Source organism: Protopterus annectens, chromosome 3.part0 (genome assembly GCF_019279795.1).
Source record: "Protopterus annectens isolate FY-2018-M chromosome 3.part0, PAN1.0, whole genome shotgun sequence".
Classification (NCBI taxonomy): domain Eukaryota; kingdom Metazoa; phylum Chordata; order Ceratodontiformes; family Protopteridae; genus Protopterus; species Protopterus annectens.
Genome location: NC_056731.1, coordinates 1,320,981,437 through 1,321,002,699, shown reverse-complemented (window position 1 = coordinate 1,321,002,699; position 21,263 = coordinate 1,320,981,437). Strand labels below are relative to the sequence as shown.

At 39.6% G+C, this 21,263-nt stretch overlaps 1 protein-coding gene across 1 annotated transcript in view; it reads left to right on the top strand.

Annotated features, from left to right (window-relative positions):
* LOC122797061 (echinoderm microtubule-associated protein-like 6) overlaps positions 1–21,263 on the top strand; it is a 3,800,753-nt gene that overhangs the window by 3,459,913 nt on the left and 319,577 nt on the right. The window contains exon 38 of the mRNA XM_044065838.1: positions 4,632–4,794. Within this exon, the coding sequence (XP_043921773.1) occupies positions 4,632–4,794 (163 nt within the window). The remainder of the gene's footprint in view (positions 1–4,631; positions 4,795–21,263) is intronic.

The following is a 21,263-nucleotide window of genomic DNA, read 5'->3' as shown; positions in this document are numbered from 1 at the left end:
ATGATTTGTGCCCTACTCTTACACAATGTTCAGCTCACAGCAGCCAAGCCAAATTGATAACAGTGGTGCGCCAAACAGAACATTTTAAAGGTTAATAAAAGCAGAAAACAGCTAATCAAAACAACACTTCTAGTATTGCCTGGCAGTAGAGGACACCCCAAACACAAGTGAATTTACCTTCTCTTACAAGATAAAGTTTCACTTTACAGGACAAAACGTATTAAGCAAAGTAGGTAGATAAGTAGCAACTATTCATAGGATCATAGGAGGTTACTAGGCTATTGGCCCTGAGGCCCTTATAAGCCTAGCCAAGAGTTTAGCCCATGTTTAGACAAATCAACACCCAATGTCCCTCTCCAGCAGGGACATGGGTGGAATCCCAGGGTATATTTTCTGTTTCCCATTCAGTTATCCAGGTTGTGCTTAAAAAGGAGTAAAGAGGTACTCTGCATGATGTGGAGAGGGAGTCTATTCCATAGATGAGGGAGTCTCTGGGACACAAATCTGTCCCGCCAACAAGTCTTGTTGATGTCACAGACCAGGTTGAGGCCACGCTTGTGGGTTACTCGAGTGGAGCTTGACTTGTGGAAATGCAGCAGTCCCATCAAGGTGGGGTCCATGATCGTCTTGTATGCCAGACAGAGGTCACCTCTGAGGAGTCTGTTTGAAACTGAGTAGAGGGATAGGGATTTTAGCCTATCTGTGTATGGTAGATGTCTGAGGCCCTGGATTCTCCTGGTGAGGAACCTCTGTGGTTATTAGCAGTAAAAACAATGTTTCCCAATGAAGAAAAAATAAAACTGCTGCTCCCCTGATCTAAGAGGGAATGGTTTCAGGTCAAATCCAGTACAGAAGTCTCAGTAGCAAAGCAGCACCTACAGTGCTGCAAAATTCATTGTAGCGCAGACAAACAGAACTGGACTAAGAGGAGTTATTATCTTTCAGAGTGACTAGAAAGGTGAAAGAATCACAGTTTTTAACTACTTGGAGAAAAGGGCATTGCCCTTATGAATTGCATTTTGCTTGTTTTAGCTTTGGCTAAGTTGATACCATCCATCTGTCCTGCAAGTTAATTCCTGCTTTTCTGTCATACCCATTGCAGTTTATCAGCAGTGTGACACACTTTAGGTTCATTAACAAAGAGAGTTATTATAAAGAATAGTTGTCTGCTGCCAAAACCTTGAGTGCTATTTGTATTTCTGTTTCTGCACCTGAATTTGTGTCCTAAGTGGTGAACAATTAATTAAAAACTCTCTGTACAGTTACTATCATATTAATATCCTGCAATAACTGAGCAGCCAACTGTAATTGACATGATTTTGTCTGACATAATATATGTAGGCAGCATCACATGAATGTCACTGAATGTATTCAAACTTATTTTTCAGATATACAGTATTAAAACAATGATCGTTAGGGTTTATTAGAACTATGTTTGGATTTATGCTGTATATTCTTTTCTTATTTAAAGACAAGTTTACACATGAACAGAGCACCTCTGTAAATGGGCATTGCTCAGCAGATGCCGACACAGATACAGAACTGCAGTAAGTAAACTACTACTAGCATGTGGTGTTGAGGATTTTGTTTTACAGCAAGTGAGCTGTGTGTGGCAGCTCATGAATCTCTTATACAAGTTAATTATTTTGCCATATTCTTTCCTTTCTTAATTTATTTTATATGTTTCCTGGGTAAGTCCACTGGGACACAAGTGCCCCTTTTCAGGGGATACCCTGTAGTGCTATATGGTCAAGTGACTAGCTCAGAGACACACAACAGGCATATGGCGGTGGAAGGAATCAAACATTATACCCTTGACTATATGAAGCAGTTTGTTAACATCTCATAAGTTCATAGATTCATAGGAGATAACTTGGCTAATAGTTTAAAAGCCCTTACAAGCCTAGCCAGTATAACCCAATTTTAACCAATATATGGCCTCTAGGGGAAAGAGGATGGCAAGGGTTTCTGCCTATGCCTTGAGTATGTTACAGATTGCCCCTGTCCATAATGGACATAGGTGCTGCCCCAGGTGTGAATTTGTGATTCCCCATCCATTGATCAAAACTGCATTTAAAGAGTGCCAGGGAAGGGCTCTCCTTAGTGTGAATAGGAAGCCTGTTCCAAAGAATGGACAATCTCTAAGACACATATCTGTCCATTGGCATGTTTTGTTTGAGTCGCTGACTAAGTTTAGATTATAGATCAGGGTGACCCTCGTGCTGTTTGATTTGCAGATGTATAGCAGCTCCATCAGGGCTGGATTTGTGAGTGCCTTGTAGGTCAGACATAGGTCACCCCTTAATAGCTGATAGGAGACAGAGTAAAGGAATAGTGCATTTAGTCTATCCACATAGGACATGTTGTTTAAATCCTGTATTTTCTTTGTGATAAATCTCTGAAGTTGCTCCAACTCCTGTACATTCCTAGTCAAGTACATGCCAAATGGCACATTGGACTCTTTTATTCTTATAATGAGAGCTGAGTACAGCAGGACTATCATTTCTTTGGATCTGGATGCCATACCTTTACTTAGTTGTGCCTTATAAAAGAACTTCCTCACCACTGTGGACACATGGTAGGCAGAGTTCAGCCTACTATCTATCTGTTTACCTAGATTTCTCACCTCTGAGTCTACTCTTAGGGGTGTGTGCTACTGATGCAGTTTCTAGGGATATTTGACTTCCCAAAGGCTACAGTAATGCATTTTTTCACATTTAGTTTTAGGCCATGTTTCTGGCACTAATCATTTGTCTGATCTAGACCCTCCTGAGGGATATCTATATCACTGGGGGATTCAATGACTGCCCCCAGCTTGCAGTCATCGGCAAACTTTGTCATCCAAAGGCCTTCCACATTAGCTTTGACTTCAGAGAAGTATATTCAGAACAACAGTGTTCCATGCACTGAGCCCTGTAGCACACCACTAGCAACTGGCCTCTGGCTGGATATGGATTCACCCAGTTTAACCCAATGTGTCCTGTCTGTGAGCCAGTTGGCTATCCATCTGGTGATATATGGATTTATGCCCAGTTTTGTAATACCTGAGTGGGGAATTGTGTCAAATGCTTTGGCCAGGTTGAGGTAGGCAGTGGCCTTACTGACTTTCTCAAAGAAATACACCAAATTCAGTAGACTTATTAAGCCCTTGAGAAAGCTAAATTGGGTTGGGTCCAGTGTTTGGAGGTTTCCTATGTCATTATTTATCAGGGCCATGTTTATTCCTTCCATGGCCTTACATATAAGACTAGTCAAATTTATGGGTCTGTAATTTCCCAGGTCAGTAGATGGTCCCCCTTTATACAGAGGGATGACTATTGCTGTCCTACACTCTACAAAAACAAAGCCAATCCAGAGGCTGTGGTTAAATAGTTATCCTAATGGGCCTGATAAATCTTGATTTAAGCTGTTTAAGAGGTAATCTGGTATATCAACCAGCCCCACTGAAGTCATGTTTTTAGCTTAAGAGAGAGCAGTGACAACCTGTTCTTTGGTGATAATTGATGAAGTGGTGGAGGGTATTTCTTGGTGGAAAACTGGGGGTGATGGGGAGGTAAAATTTGACCTGAATTTATCAGCCAGCAGATTTGCTGTATCTTCTGGCTGAGTATAGGTGATGCCATCTACAACTAATTCTGCACATTGTTGGTTGTTGCCCTTAAGATTGTGGACATAACTGAAAAATGCCTTATGGTTATCCTTGGCTTTGAAGACTATTTTTATCTCAAAGTCTCCTTTCAGAGACTTGACTAGTTCTCTGATTCACTTATTTAGACTAATGAGGGACATTTTGCTGTGTTGTACATGTTCCCTCTTGCTTTTCAACAGAATTTTCTTTCTTTTGTTTTACAACCTATGAATACTAGGGGTCCATCAGGTTGGCTTGTTTTTTCAGTTTGACCTGAGTTTATTTCGGTCTGGTACTGCCATTTCTATGCAGTTGTTTATATGGTCATACAGGGCTTTTGTGTATGCCTCTGCATAGGTTTCTGTGTTTTCTGAATTTGGGGGAGCTTTGAAACTAGCTATGCTGTCCCTTAATAGTGAACAGTTTACCTTACAGACAGAAGTTCTTAAGGTTTTTGGGGTTAGGTGGGGGGACTAGTTTTACCTTTATTTCAATGGAGGCCTCAAAGCCTTAAACATCTGTAGCAACTATCTGACACTACCATTTGATTAAGTAATCACATACCCATATTTTTGCATCTCTCTCCTGCTGGGTTCTGTTCTGACAGATTAAATAGAAGTTGGTAAGACAGCCAGCATTATGTACTGAATTGTGAACAACTCAACAATGGGTGTGTAACTGGTGTGTTTGGATATATCCTATTTAGATGTTTTTCCTGCAAACTGTGTGTATGTGTGTGTGTGTGTGTGTGTGTGTGTGTGTGTGTGTGTGTGTGCGTGCGCGCGTGCAAGCACGCGTGCAAGTGTACACCTGTGATTATCTCTCCTCTTCAATTCATAAGTGCTTGGTTTTAACAGTAGTACTCCTGTAACTCTTATGTAATGTTTAAGCGTGTATTTATGTTGCTTTTTCTAGTAGTTGGTGTTGTACAATGCTATCTGCCTAGTTGTAAGAGTATGTCTTTAAACAGCAGTTTGGAAATGTGTTTCCATTTGTTTTGTAGGTTCAGTCCTGATAACAGGTATCTGGCTGTGGGATCAGCAGAGAACACAGTTGACTTTTATGATCTTACTCAAGGTCCTACCTTAAATCGGAGTGGTTACTGTAAGGAAATCCCCAGTTTTGTGATCCAGATGGATTTCTCGGCTGATAGCAAATACATTCAGGTATCACTGTTATTTTCTCTGTCATCACCTACAATAACAGCTGCATGAGAATCACCATACAAAGCACATTATACCATGGACAAAAGCAATTAGTGAATTTAACTAGTCTCCTTCCTTTGCCACCAATGAGGGAGATGCTGCAAGAAATTGTTATATAATTGGGAGTCACTGAAGACAGCTGTTATTTCATAGTCCTGTCCATTTTTGGCAATCAGATGCCTCTAGACATTTTTGGATGTAATCTCATACCATTTACAACACTCACTTCTTTTCCATCATCCACAGTAGATGGTCAACCCGCTTTGGATCTTGAATTTGTTGGTTATTTCATAGACCATTTATTTATTTATTTTATTTTACATTTGTTGACCGGGTTAGTCTGGCTGGGCAGAAGCCCTTTTTCAGCAGTGACCCTGGGAGAAAAGCTCCATTAGAGTACAAATATAGCAGTCTAGTATACAGATTACACATCATAGTCTAACAATAGAGTTAGCAGAGAACTACTTACAATATTTACATTACAGTCAAGATTAAACAGTAGTTTTGCAGTAAGGCTTTACAGAGCATAGTAAAGGAGTAAAACTGTGGAGATGAGTGGAGGTAATAAAGAGGAGGTTTAGGAATCAAGTATAGGAGAGAGGAAGGTTGGAAATAAGAGGCAGTGGGAAAAAGGGGTTAGTGGAGGGGGCTAGACATAAATAGGGAACCATGAATGTTGGAAGTATCCAGCAGACACTTTTACTTATCTTTGTTTTATGTAAATATATTATCATCACAATAATATCATAATTATTATTATTATTACTACTATTACTAATGCTGCTGCTACTTTTATTATTTACATTGTGGCTGTGGTTCTAATGTTATCCCAATAAAAACCGACCAACTAGTGCTCATCCGGGTATTAGATACTTATCTTCATTGTTTTTTCTGTTTAGGAAAGAGTTGCAATATTGATTATATGATTGGTGTGCTACTTTTATTAAGAAAACTTTAGAAAGAAGAACTACAAATTTGCAAGCTGTGTTATAAACTAGGGATTAATGGCTCACATGCCTCTTACTTTTCTTCTTAGTTTTTGTTCTTTTGGTAAAAAGTAATGATCATGGAACTTTTATCAAGAGAAAGATATCTAGAGGTAAATGGAAGAACAGGTAGATTCCTTCAAAGAAAACTAAGAAAGTAAGAGCAATGGGCATTTCATCAGTACCATATAGGAACACAGAAGGCCAGAAAAATCTTCATAAGCTTATTCTAAGACTTCTACTTCAGAGACTATTATGAGTTAAACAAGGAAAGCCAGCCTTCCTCCGTCATCATATTAAGAAGCAGATGAGAAGTCCCTAGCATATAACAGTACAAGTTTCTTCTCATCTGTAATTTGTTATTGATTCTGGGGATGAGGATTTTCTTTCATCAGACTCTTCCCCAAAAAGCTGTTTCCATTTGGCAGACCCCAATTTTAATTAGGATTACTTTAAAAAGGCTATCAAGGAATTTTAATTTCCATAGAAGATGTCTTCAGAGTCAGTGAACGTCAGTACACCTAAACTGCTTGCCATTCTTACTATCCCATCATTTCATGCAATTTATAATGAATGGGCCTTTGAGCCTGAGTCGTATCCATCACCACCAAAGAATCTAAGTCATTTTTAGATAGCGTAGGTGCAGTTAGTTTTTTTTTCATAAAAACTGCTGCTGGTGCTCAAAATTTTTCAGATTTGGTCATACTAAAGTAATCTAAGAAAATTCCACCTCTAAAAACATTTCCAAATTACAAAAGAAAGCAGATTGCTGGAATGAGGAGTTTCGTCCTCATTAACCAGGAAGACTGAAACCGCAGGCTTTCAGACAGCTCAGCAGCTAATATTTTTCCCTTGTAGGTTCCTCTGCAAATCTCTTGTGTGGCTTTTCACAGTCACATAATTCTAAAATGGCCCAGGGCTACTACTGTATTGCAAAAGTGTGCGTTTTTATGAGAAAAGCGTTTCAGATTTCAGATTTGTGCCATTTTAAGTTTCCGACTGTGTTTTCTGTAGACTTATCTAGTTACAAGGTTAGTAAGCGTAAACCAGAAGCTTCGTAAATCCTTTATTAGGTGTCCACAAACAACATAAAACGAGCGCTTTCGCTCGGTAAATACCGAGCTTTATCAAGTTAACAGTGTAGTGCAGTTTACTTGAATAAGTACAAATCTTAAAGTCACGTGTTAAAATACCTTTTGGTACACGCTGAACAGACACACATTCTTTAAGATAGTTAATTTCCAGCTGGTTGCTCTTATAAGCATAGAGCTTATCCCTCAGAACATCAAAATAGTTTTCAATATTATGAATGTTATTAGAAATTAAAGTACCTTGGTTAAATGAGAATTGACGTCCAGTCCAAACGTTAAAATTAAAAGCTTTAGGCTGTAAATCCAAGGAATCCATTTGTTGCCTTTGCGTATTTGCTGTTTGCTCCTGGTTAGGAGCTTTAGTAGATGCTGCATTACCTGGAAGTTCAAAGGCTGTAGCAAATGTCGTTCCTACTAGCGTGTTAGGTGCACGTATCCTTCTTTGCTCCAAAGCATGCTGCTGGTTCCCAGGCAATGCTGAATTAGAACTGTCTCTAATCGTGTTTAGGGTATTAGTGAGTTGAGTAAGCATAGCCAAAACTTGGTTAAACTCCGAACGAATTATTGGGCTGCCCTAGAATGGAGCTTAAATTTATGGTGCTAGAGCAAGTGACACCAGATGCCAGAGAAGGTGACTGGGAGACAACTTTAGAGTATAGAGAACTCCAATGGAACTTAGACTTGATGCAGGGAAACCACCTGGCCTTAACGACAACATAAATATTAGTAGTGTGCTTAGGTTGAGGATGGCCCGGCTATAGTGCCGTTTACATTAGTTATGCAACAGATTGTAATGTGGCCATATCATGATATTGCACACTTGTCTTTGTTTGTTCTTATTGAGCTCATAATGTACATGCATCATTATAATGTACCACGGCTTGTTGAACACTATATATTATATATATTTTTACATGTACATAAATATTATATATTTTATATATACTGTTATTTAAAGTGCCATTAGGTTTAGATTTTAGTATATTGTAGTTGCATTTTAATTTTGGCTTGTAATGGATTACTCAGTTTTTCATTATGAAATGTCACTATTTATTTATTTATTTGTCCTATTTTACATTTATGCATACATTTTTTTGCCATTGCAGCATATATGGTTATACATACATTTCAATGTAATATTTATATTTATATATTATTATACACAACTTTTGTGTTTTTAGCATTTTAGTAAGGAAAGGTATTTTAACAACCTTAAATAACTGGTTCAGTTATTGAGTTAATTACTCAATTAATTATTTTAACACGTGACTTTAAGATTTGTACTTATTCAAGCAAACTGCACTACACTGTTAACTTGATAAAGCTCGGTATTTACCGAGCGAAAGCGCTCGTTTTATGTTGTTTGTGGACACCTAATAAAGGATTTACGAAGCTTCTGGTTTACACTTCCTAGCTGTGGATTTATCATTTTATTGGCCCTGTTCTTTTTCTGTTTTGGTAGTTACAAGGTTAGACCAACTTTTTTTTTTTTTTTTTTAGCTTTTTGGGCTTTTTCTTACTGTACTTGCTGTGTAGGCCTTGACATTTTGACATTTCTTTTAACTATGTCGTCAGCTACCAATTTATTTCTGTGTAGCTTTTGTCTTTAGCTTTTAGAGCTTGTTTACAAAAAAAAAGTGAAAAAAGAACTGTTTAAATGTGCATATTGTTTAGTTTCCTGCTGTTATTTCTTAGTAGGTGTTACAGCTTCCCTTTCAGTTGTTTTCTTTGTAGTACTGTAGAGGTGGTTGGCTAGAATTTCTTTTTATATCCAAATCTGTTGGTTTTGTCAGGTTTTTTTTTTTTTTTTTTTTTTTTTTTTTTTTTTTTTTGCTTAGTTGTGCTTTTGGAGCTGTTAGCAAAGGAAAACAAAACATTTAAAACAAAGTGTAGTCATAAGATTTATACTCTTGACAGATGTAACTTATATGCTGTCTTCTGTGTGTGGGGGGGTGGGGTGGGGTGGACATCTTACTGAGAAGTGAGAAATCTGTGATGCTTTTGATAGTAGAACTATTAGAGGCAGAAGGAAAAAACGTAATCTTAAGTGTCTTCTCCTAGTTCAGAATCTAGTCCTGAAGTGCCTTTTCATTATGTGTTACCTCAAGGTCAACCCTTCAACTTGTGGGATTGAACCTCTTTTAACTCTTCTCAGTAAAGACATAACATAAAAAATAAAAATAAAGGTAGAGGAAGGAAGAAGAATCTCAAACATAGAGATGTCAAAGCTGGGACTTCTCAAGATTTTTCTCCTACTGCAGTCCCTAAAAAGGAAGTTGGAAGACTCTACCTCTTCCACTGCTGCTTCTTTGGAAGGTATTCTAAAAACTTCCTGTAACTTTTGTTCCAGATTCTTCTCTCAGGTTTACCAGGCAAGAAAATGTGTTCTCTCAGTCAGAGATTTAAGTCAGGAAGTTTTTTACCCTCTAGAGCATGATCTGTGAAATCCATAAATTCCTTCATTAGTCAATTTGAGATGAATGACATTCACTATACAAAAGTGCTGACAGCTTTCTAAGAGTTGCAGCAAGAAATAGGTCTTTTCACTTTCTCCTCTGGTAACAGGGTAGACAGAGATATTTTTCCGAACCCTCATTTTAAGCTTTCACTTTCAGGTATTCCTTACCAGCAGTTGTCACTACACGAGTTCTGATGTGGCTGGTCACTACCCTGCAGATGTCGACTTCTATGTTGAAAGAAGTGTTATTGTCAGCCCTGATTTTGAAACAGGACAATATGGTTTGATCCCCTACATCACCATGAATGACCTAGTGAAATCATTATTTATGATCCTCCCATGAATTACAGTCTGTCTCAGTACCACGGGCACTGTTGCTGACCTTCAGTGGTTTGGCATTCAAGCCCTTTCCGTCAAGGTCTTCAGCACCAGGCTTGATGTTAGTAAGTTCATTGGTGCCTGATTCCAGACTTGGGCAGCAAGTTCTATGCTTATTAGTGTTTTTAACTTTAGTGTGGGCTCCAGTGGGTTTAAGCCTTGGGCAGCCAGTCATCATTGGTACCCTTTGTTCCAAGTTTTGTCTAATGTTATTTTTGCCATTGACACTGCAGACTGTTCTGCATGTACTGCCCTCATTCCTGCCTACTTTTTTGGCCACTGTTCTTGACAGTAAAACAGAGGGTGCAAGGGGTTCCTATAGGATCCTCCACTGTTGTCTTCAACAATCTCAGCTCATTCTTCCTTTCCTCAGAACCCTGCCACCATGTAGAAGCAGGAAGTATAGGTACAAGAGGAAGTACCTTGGCTCCCCACTGGCTTCTCTCACTCAACGCATGGATAACAGAGCTGGTACAGATACCCTGTTGTCTTCCCATATAACTCCAGATTTGGGAAGATCTTTGAAATATTGAAGTAAATGGGTAATTGGGACACTGACCCAATGATATCTCTACAAAGCATCTTGCAGGAGGCTTTTCGGTTCACCTACGTCCCTTCTGGATTGTCCTCCTGCTAATAAGATGATAGTTCTTGTATTCAGAGACACGTAGAAAGAACCTGATGTTGTGGAGCCTGTTCCAATGAGACAGGACAGTATTCATCAGTCCCTTAAAGATCAAGTGCCAATGGCTAATCAACAAGAAGTTAAAGTGCTTCCATATAGTCCGTTATGCACTCTTACCTTTCTAAATGTTACCTATCTATGCTTTTGGATTGTTTGTGGTAGCTGTTTTTAAAACAGCAATAACTTTAAAATAATGAAATGCCACCTCTAACATTTCTGTTTTGCTCTCAGCTGCCCAGTCGGAAGTAAGATCCATACAAGATGTGCTGATGGCAGAGTGTGGAACAATGCAATCATACTTCTCAAATGTCCTTAATTTTGCACAATATCCCTTACTAGGCCTTATATTTCCACCCTGTCCCTGTAATTTTTTTTATTTTTTCTGCTGACTCACTGAGAATTATGGTCAGTCAGTAATGCCAGATGTTTAAGTTCACTTTATATCCTGTTGTCCCTGATTTGGTCTTTTGTCCACCCATTTTCATTTCCTTGGCATGGGATTACTAGACAGTAAATGTCACTGGGATGAATGAGTGAAATGTGCATTGATTCAGCAGTGTTTCAGTAAGTGTCATCATTTTTTTAATAAAACTTCAGTTTTCTGGTGCTGTTAGCTTTACTTCCCCATGCTGAAATTCAGAATTAAGACTGTTCTTATTCAGCGGTGAAAAGTTGTTCCACTCATTTGAGTCATCATGTGTCGACTCATGAACCAGAGCAAGTTATTTGTGCCTACTTGGCTGATCATAAAGGCAAAGGCAGTCTTTTTAAATTTATTTTTTTCTACCACCGAATGCACATTTTCTCTAGGCAACAAAGTTGTCAGCAATTGGAATCCCTGAGGGATGGAAACAAAGTAAAATATCTGTTTTTTTAAGAACCAAATGTTCAGTGCCAGTTAATCTTTAAGAATTTGAAAATATTTGTGCAGACTCTTCTGATACATTCCATTATAACTGTAGCAGCCCTTAAAAAGGCACCTACTCTACAGATTCTGTTCATCCTCTGGGTAAAAAACAGTAGGGTAATGGAGAGGTTTTGGAAACAGGTTTATGTGTCCTGGACTTTTTAATTCAAGTATTACCATGTTTATCACATGCCTATGCAAGCCACATGTATGGTGCACCTCTTTGTACACCAGAGGTTAGCTGTATTTCCCCCTACTCTTTTGACCACCACCCCCTTTTCTGTCCCTTCCTGCTCCCTTCCATTTCATATTGGTTTTCTTTCCCCATGAGGATCCTACACTACTTTGTCTTTTTTCTTTCCTCATTCAGCTTTTCCTCTTCACCCTCACATTTTTCACTTGTATGCATCTTCTGGTTATATCTGAACCTCTTATACAAGTTACTTTTGAAGATTTCAGTTTTTATCTTCCATATGTCCAGTACATAGATCATCAATGAGGTAGCCTACACTATATGGGTCTTACCCCTACACTAGCCAGTTTGACAGAGTTCTGGGTGCTTTCCCTGTACTCCAGCTTTCAGGTGCTCATGTAGAGCTCCATATAAAAAGTGGTTGGAGTGCAAAAGGCTTTAGAGCTTTTTTGTTGCTGAAGTGAGTGCATCTTCAGTAGGCCCTCTATAACTTTCAGTTGACTATCAATCCTTCAAGAGCTGGGCAGATAACTCCCCTTTGGTGAACACCTTCCTATTTCCAATATGTTATGAAGAAAACTGGTGGGTTTTATTTCTGTAAAAATATTTCTTGTTGCTAGGAAATGGACTGTCTGCATTTCTAAGGAAATTGTCATGTTGTGTAAACTTTTTGTGAGGAAAAGTTTTAAGACTGACTAAAAGTTACTCAGATTTTAAACTTTTGTGTGTGGGAGACAGGATTTTGTGTTTGTGGGGGACTACCAGTGGTTTACTTTCCTCAGAACTAGTTGTTTTCTACCAGTCAATTTACTGACTTATCCAGGCTCTGCTGCCCAATTTCTACCCTCTTTCTCAGCTTACCTGTGGCCTTTAGTCTCTGTGTTTGTACCTTCCACTGCAAGAAAAAAAAAAGTTTGTTAAGAAGTCTTTGAGTGTCAGACCACCTCAGATGTTGCCGCAGTCTCTGGCGGTTGACTGTGCTGTGGCTACTTGTTTTTCTTCAAGTCACCTATCTTTTCCCTCCAGTCCTCTTGGTGTAGCCTTCCAGGCCACCAAAGACCATGGAAGAGCCACATCATCTGTGACTGTAACGTTGCTCTTACTGGGCTGGGGAGAGCCAGTTTTGGGGACATGTGAAGAGTCTTCACTTGGCCAGTACGGGGATGTGGAAGAGTGGTCTAGTGCGCCTAAGAGCCAAACCTTGTCCAGGGAAATTGTGCTTAGTAAGAAAAATTTCCGGTCTCTTGTTTGTATCTGTGGACAGGGCAGATTACTGAGATTTGCCAAGAAACCAATTACTGATTTTTCATTGAGAAGTAAAATTATTTTTTTTTATTTTAACATATTATTTCAGTCAGAAGGGGGGGTTTGGTTGTACCTCTGGAGTTTCTTCTCAATCCCAACATGCTGACTCTAAGGAAAGTACAGCATCTCTGATCCATTATTATTTATTTATTTATTTATTTAAGTTTGATGACTGGGGAAGTCCACTGGGCCAAAAAGAGCCCATTTTCATTGGAGGCCCGGGGAGAAATGCTCCAAAATAATTGCAAGTTACATTTCACATGTTACAAAAGGACATAGTTCATATAGCTAATTAAACATTTACAGATAAGCTCCATGATATTTGCAATTGGCTTGTCACAATGTTACAAAAATGAAAAGACATAATTCAATACAGAAATTTCAACATTTACATAAAGTGAATATTTTTGTTATAAAATCAGTTGTAGGTTTAACATTTCAAAATATATAGCTACTATTCAATATATATTCAAGCTGAAAGAAGTTTTTCAGTGGGACCAGAGTGAGATTTCAGGATGTTACACTATCAAGATCATATGTTAAATTTTTTTATGTGTTTTGTGAATATGCAGATGTTAATGGTTAACCTTTCTTCTTCTGATGTAAAGAATTCATTAAATATCCTTTGTTAAACAGACTTGGCAATCAAGGCCAGGCACTAGGGTCAGCTGATGCGGGAGACAAAATTGCTTAAAAAAAAAAAACAGAAGCATATTCATCCCACACTTCGTATTTCATTTCACTGTCAGAAACATATGCTTCACCACATTGCAGTCTCACAAGCATACAAATGTGTTTAATTACAATCACATTACCAACAGTGTACAATTCAGATGGAAGATTATGACCAAATGAATATTCACATGTGCACACACTCACACACACACACACACATACATACATACACACACTCACAAACACACACACACACACACACACACACACACACACACACACACACACACACACACACACACAGATGTGTGCAATCAAATGAATGAATAAGCATGTAAATAATAGTCTCATTAACATTTTTCTGATAACTACTATGAGACACATACAGTAGCGCTCAACCTCTGAGCTCAAGAATCATGAACAAAGATAAACAATAATAGAGAACAAAGACACAAAAGTCAGGTACAGATTTTAAATACTGCTGTTATGCCCTTAGAAAGTTGCTAGAATAATAGGTTTAGAATTAGCTTGCATTTCCTGATGTATTTGAAATCTGAAACTCAAATGGCTGGTCTTGTCATTATTTAGTGACTGCAGCCCTTAATTTGGTAAAAAAACTACAAACTGTATGAGGAGCAGCAACTTTAGTACAGTTGAGAGGCATGACGTGTGCACCTGCATGCAAACACATATACACATATACACATATACACACACACACACACACACACACAAAAACACACACCAGCCACAGAACCACTTTATTGACAGCACATGCAGGGTCAATTAAGAGGTATCACTCACTCATTCACTCACTCACACGCACATGCACACAGTTTCACTCACTCTCACACACTCTCACGCATGTGAAAGTCTCAGTCACTCATGCTCACACATGTATATGCATAAACACGCACACACACGTGCACACACACACACACACACACACACACACACACACACACACACACACACACACAGTTTCACTCATGCTCACACACTCTCACGCATGTGAAAGTCTCAGTCACTCATGCTCACGCATGCATATGCATGCACATACACGCACATGCACACACACACACACACACACACACACACACACACACACACACACACACACACCAGCCACAGAACCACTTTATTGACAGCGCATGCAGGGTCAATTAAGAGGTATCACTCACTCACTCACTCACTCACTCACTCACTCACTCACTCACTCACTCACTCACTCACACACTCACTCACTCACTCACTCACTCACATGCACATACACACAGTTTCACTCACTCACACACTCTCATGCATGTGAAAGTCTCAGTCACTCATGCTCACACGTGCATATGCATACACACACGCACGCGCACACACACACACACACACACACACACACACACACACACAAATTTGCATTAGCAAGCTTTATCTCAAGGGGATGAAGTCTGTATCTTAGAAGGTTATTATTCGCAAACTAAAGCCTTCCAGCTTTTGCCAGATTGACTTCTTTGAAGCAGTCACCAAAGCCATAGATGAGGGTAAAATGGTTCACACAGCTTATCTAGATCTCGCCAAGGCTTTCGACACCATCCCCCACTCTGGAATTATAGATAAGCTCACTAAACTAGGTATAAATCCCTATGTCACAAGATGGGTTGCCAACTGGCTTATGGACAGAACCCACACTGTGAAAGTAGCGGATTCCAAATCCGACATCAGACCAGTGACAAGTGGAGTTACCACAGGGTTCAGTCCTGTGTCCTCTCCTGTTTGGTATCTACTTCTCTGAAGTGCAGGCCAACACAGAAGGTCTTTGACTAACAAAGTTTGCAGATGACTGCAAACTAGGAGCCATAATCAAAACTCCTAACGATGTGGACAAACTACAAAAGGGCCTCACTGAGACAGATACCCGTTGTCAAAGCCATGGCCTGAAGCTCAATGCCAAAAAGTGTATTGTCATCCCCTTTGGTAAAAACTCTGTACCCATGAACTACCACATAGCTGGTAGTCTACTTAATGCTGAAAATGTGATAAGAGACCTTGGGACACAGGTGGATAGTAGTCTCTCCTTTGATAACCACATTGCCACAGTGGTCACGAAATCCTTCTGTGTGGCTCATCTCATCACAAAAGGAATCTCATCCAGAAAAAAAAGAGGTCATCGTTCCCCTCTACTCATCACTCATTAGACCCATTATAGAGTACAACGCCCCTTTTGGTATGTACCTCACAAGACATCTACAACAACTGGAAAGACCACAGAAATACCTCACAAAGAGGATTACTGGCCTCAAACTGATGCCCTATGCAGACCGTCTCAAAAAACTACAGCTTTACTCCATTGCATATCGCCTACTCAGGGGCAATCTCTGCCTAACATACAAAGCTATGTCAAACCCAGAGCTGTTGGACATGCTCCACTTAAAGAAATCCCAGTCCCTCTGAGCTACATGTGTTAGGGACCTAAACCTTGTCACCACAATAAACAGAACATGCTGGAGGGATAGATTCCTGTCCCAGAGACTTCCCATACTCTGGAACAGACTACCTATCAATGTCAAACAGAGCTCCTCATTAGCACTCTTCAAGAAAAATCTTGATGATTGGATGGGAAATGGGAACTTCACCCCGGGGATCACTTATGTGGCACTGCTCGACAGGGGCACAGGAAAATAATTTTCTTGGGTGGCGAAAGCCAGGGTACATTTTTTTGGCTAGGCTTGTATGGGCCCTAGGGCCAATAGCCTAGTACCTACCTATGAACCTATAAAAACCACAAATTTTACAAAGAACAGACTAAATGCATGAGATAAAATGAAAGAGAGTCTGCAAAATTAGGGATGAGTTGCCTTTAGTGCTGTGACACTCATAAGATCAACCCTGAGCATCATTTTCACTCCCCTTTATTTACTTTATCACTGTATTTTTCAGAAAGTGTTGAGAGCTGCTCTGATTGTAGTGAAACTATAGCCTATGCTGACAAGTCTGTTGCAGACAGAAGTGTAGCTAGTTATTCTGTAGCTCCCTCCCTCAGTTTTGACTTTGAGGAGCAAAACATGAAAAGGCTTCTTGGATTTAGAGAGCAAGAAAAGTTATTTTCTTTTTTAAACTGTAGCAAACTGCTTGCTACAGTTGTAGCCAGCAGCTGCTACAATTAATGCTTGCCACACATGGAGCACTAAAGTGCTTCATTACCTATCAAAATCCACTGAAGACTGATTGGCTTATGTCTGTTGTGCCCCCTTACATTTTGCAGTCGGAGTGGCTGCTCCCTTCAACCCAGCCTAACAATGCTTTTGATTGCATAACACATTAAAAACACAAGATTAAGTGTAAGAGGTGCAGCAGGCACCAGAATGGTGGGGAAAGCAGTGTGGTACATTGCAAGTGGGAGACAGAGAGAAGAAAAGTAAGGATGCAGTAGAAGCAGTCAGGAGAGGACTCAAAGAGTTGTGAAGAAGCAGGCAGAACAGATAGGTGGATCAGGGCAGGTGAGGGGACAATGGAAAGCAGGATAGCAGAGTTAAAAGTGGCTAGGCATGAAGAAACACCAGTTGGGAAGGGAAGCAGAGAGGAACTTGAGGGAAATGGAATGAAAGGGCATCTACTCAGAAGAGAGGCAGAAAGGAGAGTCAGAAAGAACAGGTGGCTAGAAGGAAAATTATCAAAGGTGGTCATGGACAAGCAATCCTAGCCCAGGAGTTATATAGGCTATCCCACATGAAGCAGAATGGCTGCCGGTGGTGGGAGACTCATTGCCAGAGGTAATGGATGAGTGACAAGGGAAAGCTGGCCACAAAACAAAAGTGATGTACACATGTAATTTTGTCTGTGTGAACAATGAACTGTTGGAAGGCACCAAAGAAGTGGCTGTAAAAGAAACTGAGTAAGTGGTTGTTGTATGGAAGAATTTTGGGCTACAGCTGCTGAGCTGCAGTAACAGAAGTGGTTCATACCAGGAAGCAGAGAATTTGGCATTTCAGCTGCTGACTCAGGAAGTAGATCAGGGGATCAGGATAGTGTGGGAATGAGAGTGAGAGAATGTGTCTTTTCCATTAAAAATGCCTCATAGTTATGATAGCTGACTAGTCTGATTTTCTGCTGACATTCTGAAAGAGATATACTGTAAAAGCTCTAAACAGTTTAAAAACTAAAGTATCCAACCCTTTAATGCATTCTATTTCTCTGTCTTGCCATGTCAATCTCTGTGTCTGTCTCTCTCTGTCACACACACACACACACACACACACACACACACACACACACACACACACACACACACACACACACACACACACCATCCACAGAATTCAGGATGTGTGAAAAAAATGAAGCTAGATATTTTAACACTTACCTGTTGTGTGTTTTTCTTCATTTCTGTCATATGAAACATAAGCAAAATCAACTTCCCCAACCTGCATTCCAGACTTTCTTTAACACCTTTAAGACAGGAACAAAGGAACAGAAGTTGTAGCTGATCGAAAGAAAAGGCGGCACATATGTCTCCAAATATGATTAGCCTTTGGCGACATAAGCATACTTCTCTGCTGCCCTCCTTTGAGAAGCAGTATTCTATGGTAGTGCTGCTCTTGTTAAGACAGCAACCTGCAAAAAAGTCTCAAAAATTGATACATTTAATGAATAAGAAGATGGAGGTTTAATTTTTGACAGCAGGATCAACCAGATGGCTGTTTATAAATGTGTGACCTGTAGCAGAGCAATAGATTTGAACGGACAACCTGATAAGTAATTTGATGCTATTAATGTAATTAAATTGCCCTAAACAGTATTTTTTTCTGTGGGAGCATTTTTCATTACTGTACACATAGAAAAGTAAGGCATCTAATGACCCTGCTCTTCTATGATTAGAACAAGCATAAATACTGCAATTGTGTGTTTTTAGCAGGAGCACGTGGATGAGCTAGAGGCACTCTGTGAAGGGGGAAATAAGTGCTTACTGCTGTAAGAGTCATATATGGTGCACTGTGTAAGTAGTGCTATAGGCATAGATGAGTTAACAAATGGATTTTACTGGGACTGCTCTCATTCGCATTGCATTCAATCTTCAGAACTGTATGTGTGAATGTGTATGTTTTCTTCCCCCCTCGCCAGTGAGGATATTCCACTTCTTTAATATCCCTTCTTCCTCCCCTTTCCTTTTCCCCCTGCCCACCCTTATCACAACATTTTATTTATTTCAAGCTACAAGTCAGTACACTTAACCTTAACTTACCTACTAATGCTAGTGCAGAAATAATAATCTCCAAACTGCAGCTAAATACTAGTAAAGCCATAAATATCATCTGTGTCTATCTCCCCCCTGGGAACAACTGCAATATATTAGAAGACATTCTTAGCTGGCTCACTAGTAATATCCCACAAGAAACCATTATTCTTGGGGACTTTAACATTGACTGGAACTCTTGCACAAATATAAATCCCACCACCCACATTAACCTGTATGGCTACTCACAACTAATTAATCACCATACCAGAACCAATAAAATCAATAACAAGGCAACCACCTTAGACTGGATACTAACTAATACCCCACAGCAAACCTACACAACAGGCATCCTTCCTGATGACCTTAGTGACCATTGTCTGACATATATTATTAGACATAAAACCAACATAACATTCCCAAACACTTTCCGAACAATACGCTCAAAAAGCATTTCAACCTAGAACTTTTCCAAGCAGAACTTAATCAATGTAATTGGTCTCCGCTAAAAACTCTCCCTCTCAACAATGCCGTGGAATACTTTAATTCTACATTCTTGGCTATCTTGGATCATCATGCTCCAACCCGTTCTATCAGAATCATAGCTAAACCAGCCCCATGGCTTACTATTACTACTAAACAGAAAATCCTACTTAGAAATAAATATTGGGCAAAATGGCGGACTTCCAAGAATCCATCAGACCATCAAACCTTTAGAGAACACAGAAACAGTACTAAAAGAGCCATCCTGCTAGATAAAAAGAATTACTATCTACAATTACAACAATCCTCTACCAGACAACCTAAAAAATTCTGGGCTAGTATTAATAATCTTCTCTACCCAGGCCAATCAATCATGCCCAGTCCCCAAGGATCTAACCCCAATAATCCAAAAGAAACTGCCAATGCCTTCAACTCTTTCTTCACAGAAACCATCCAAACTATAGCTAGCCACCTATCACCTGATATATCTAACTTGCCCACATCTTCCCATAATCCTCCCCCACAATTTCACCCCCAACCAGTATCCACTTCTTACATCTCCTCCCTTCTCCAAAAGTTAAAACCAACCTCCCCATCTGCAGATAAACTCCCAGCAGAATTCTTACAAAAAGGTGCTAAAGCCCTAGCCTACCCTATTTCCATTCTGATAAACAGATCTATAAAAGAAGGTGAAGTACCATCAATCTGGAAAATCTCACATATCATCCCTTTACATAAAGGTGGAATTTCCAATGACTTCTCCAACAATCGTCCCATAGCTTTACTATCCCCTATAGCTAAAATTTTGGAAAAATGCATTCACAAGCAGATACTCAATCACCTTCTTATAAATAACCTACTTGCCAACTGCCAACATGGCTTTAGACCTTTTCATAGTACTACCACTGCCCTGCTATCATTCACAAACTGTATCAACAACAACCGTAATAACAATAGACTATCATCCGCAGTTTTCATTGACCTATCCGAAGCTTTTGATATGGTCAACCATCAACTTCTACTCCACACCCTTAAGTCTCTCTCCTTGGATTCTCTATCTTTAAAATGGTTTACATCTTACCTTGGCAATCGTCAGCAGGCCGTACTCTGGCAAAATGAACTATCCAATCACCGCCCAGTCTCCCTCGGCGTTCCACAGGGCTCTGTTTTAGGCCCACTTTTATTTTCTATCTTCATAAATGACCTGCAATCTGAAATCCCATACACCTGCATTCAGTATGCAGATGACTCTACATTAATCTGCTGTGCCTCCTCACCAACCGAACTTCAGTCAATTACTCAAAAAGCCTTTAACACTGTTGAACAATGGTTCTCCTACCGCTGCCTTCTTCTAAATCCCAAAAAAACTAAATTGCTACTTTTCACCCCAACCCAAAAGTCTTCCCCTGTACAAATAAATCTTATTTCTAATAATGGTACCCTTATCTCACCTGACCCTACCACTAAATTGCTAGGTATAACAATTGACAACAACCTAAACTTCGAGACACACATAAACAATACAATAAAATTAATTAATAAGAAACTTGGATCCCTCTATCGCATCAAAAACTATCTTTCACCAGAAGCTAGGTCTGCCATAGCTCGAACTCACCTTTTATCCACTCTGCTCTATGCTGCTCCCATATATACTAATATCTCCAAGAACAACCTCAAGAAACTAGCAACTTCCTACAATAATATTGCTAGATTTGCTACAGGCTCCCCTTTCAGAACCCACTGCTGCTTAAATCTTAAACACTTAAACTGGCTTGAATTCCCTAACCAGCTTCAATCTTACCACCTTACTTTAGCCCACAAGACCCTGTATCAACCTAGCAACACTCCTATACTCTCTAGCCTTATCACACCATATAACAACCTCAAACATTTACGTTCCTCAAACAAACTACTGATTAACACTACTAAATCAAACAACTCAGCAGGTGACTCCTTGTTCTCAAACTCTGTAGGAAAATTATGGAATAAACTTCCGACCGAAATCACAGCTCAGACTTCTCTCCTACTTTTTAAAAAACATCTAAAAT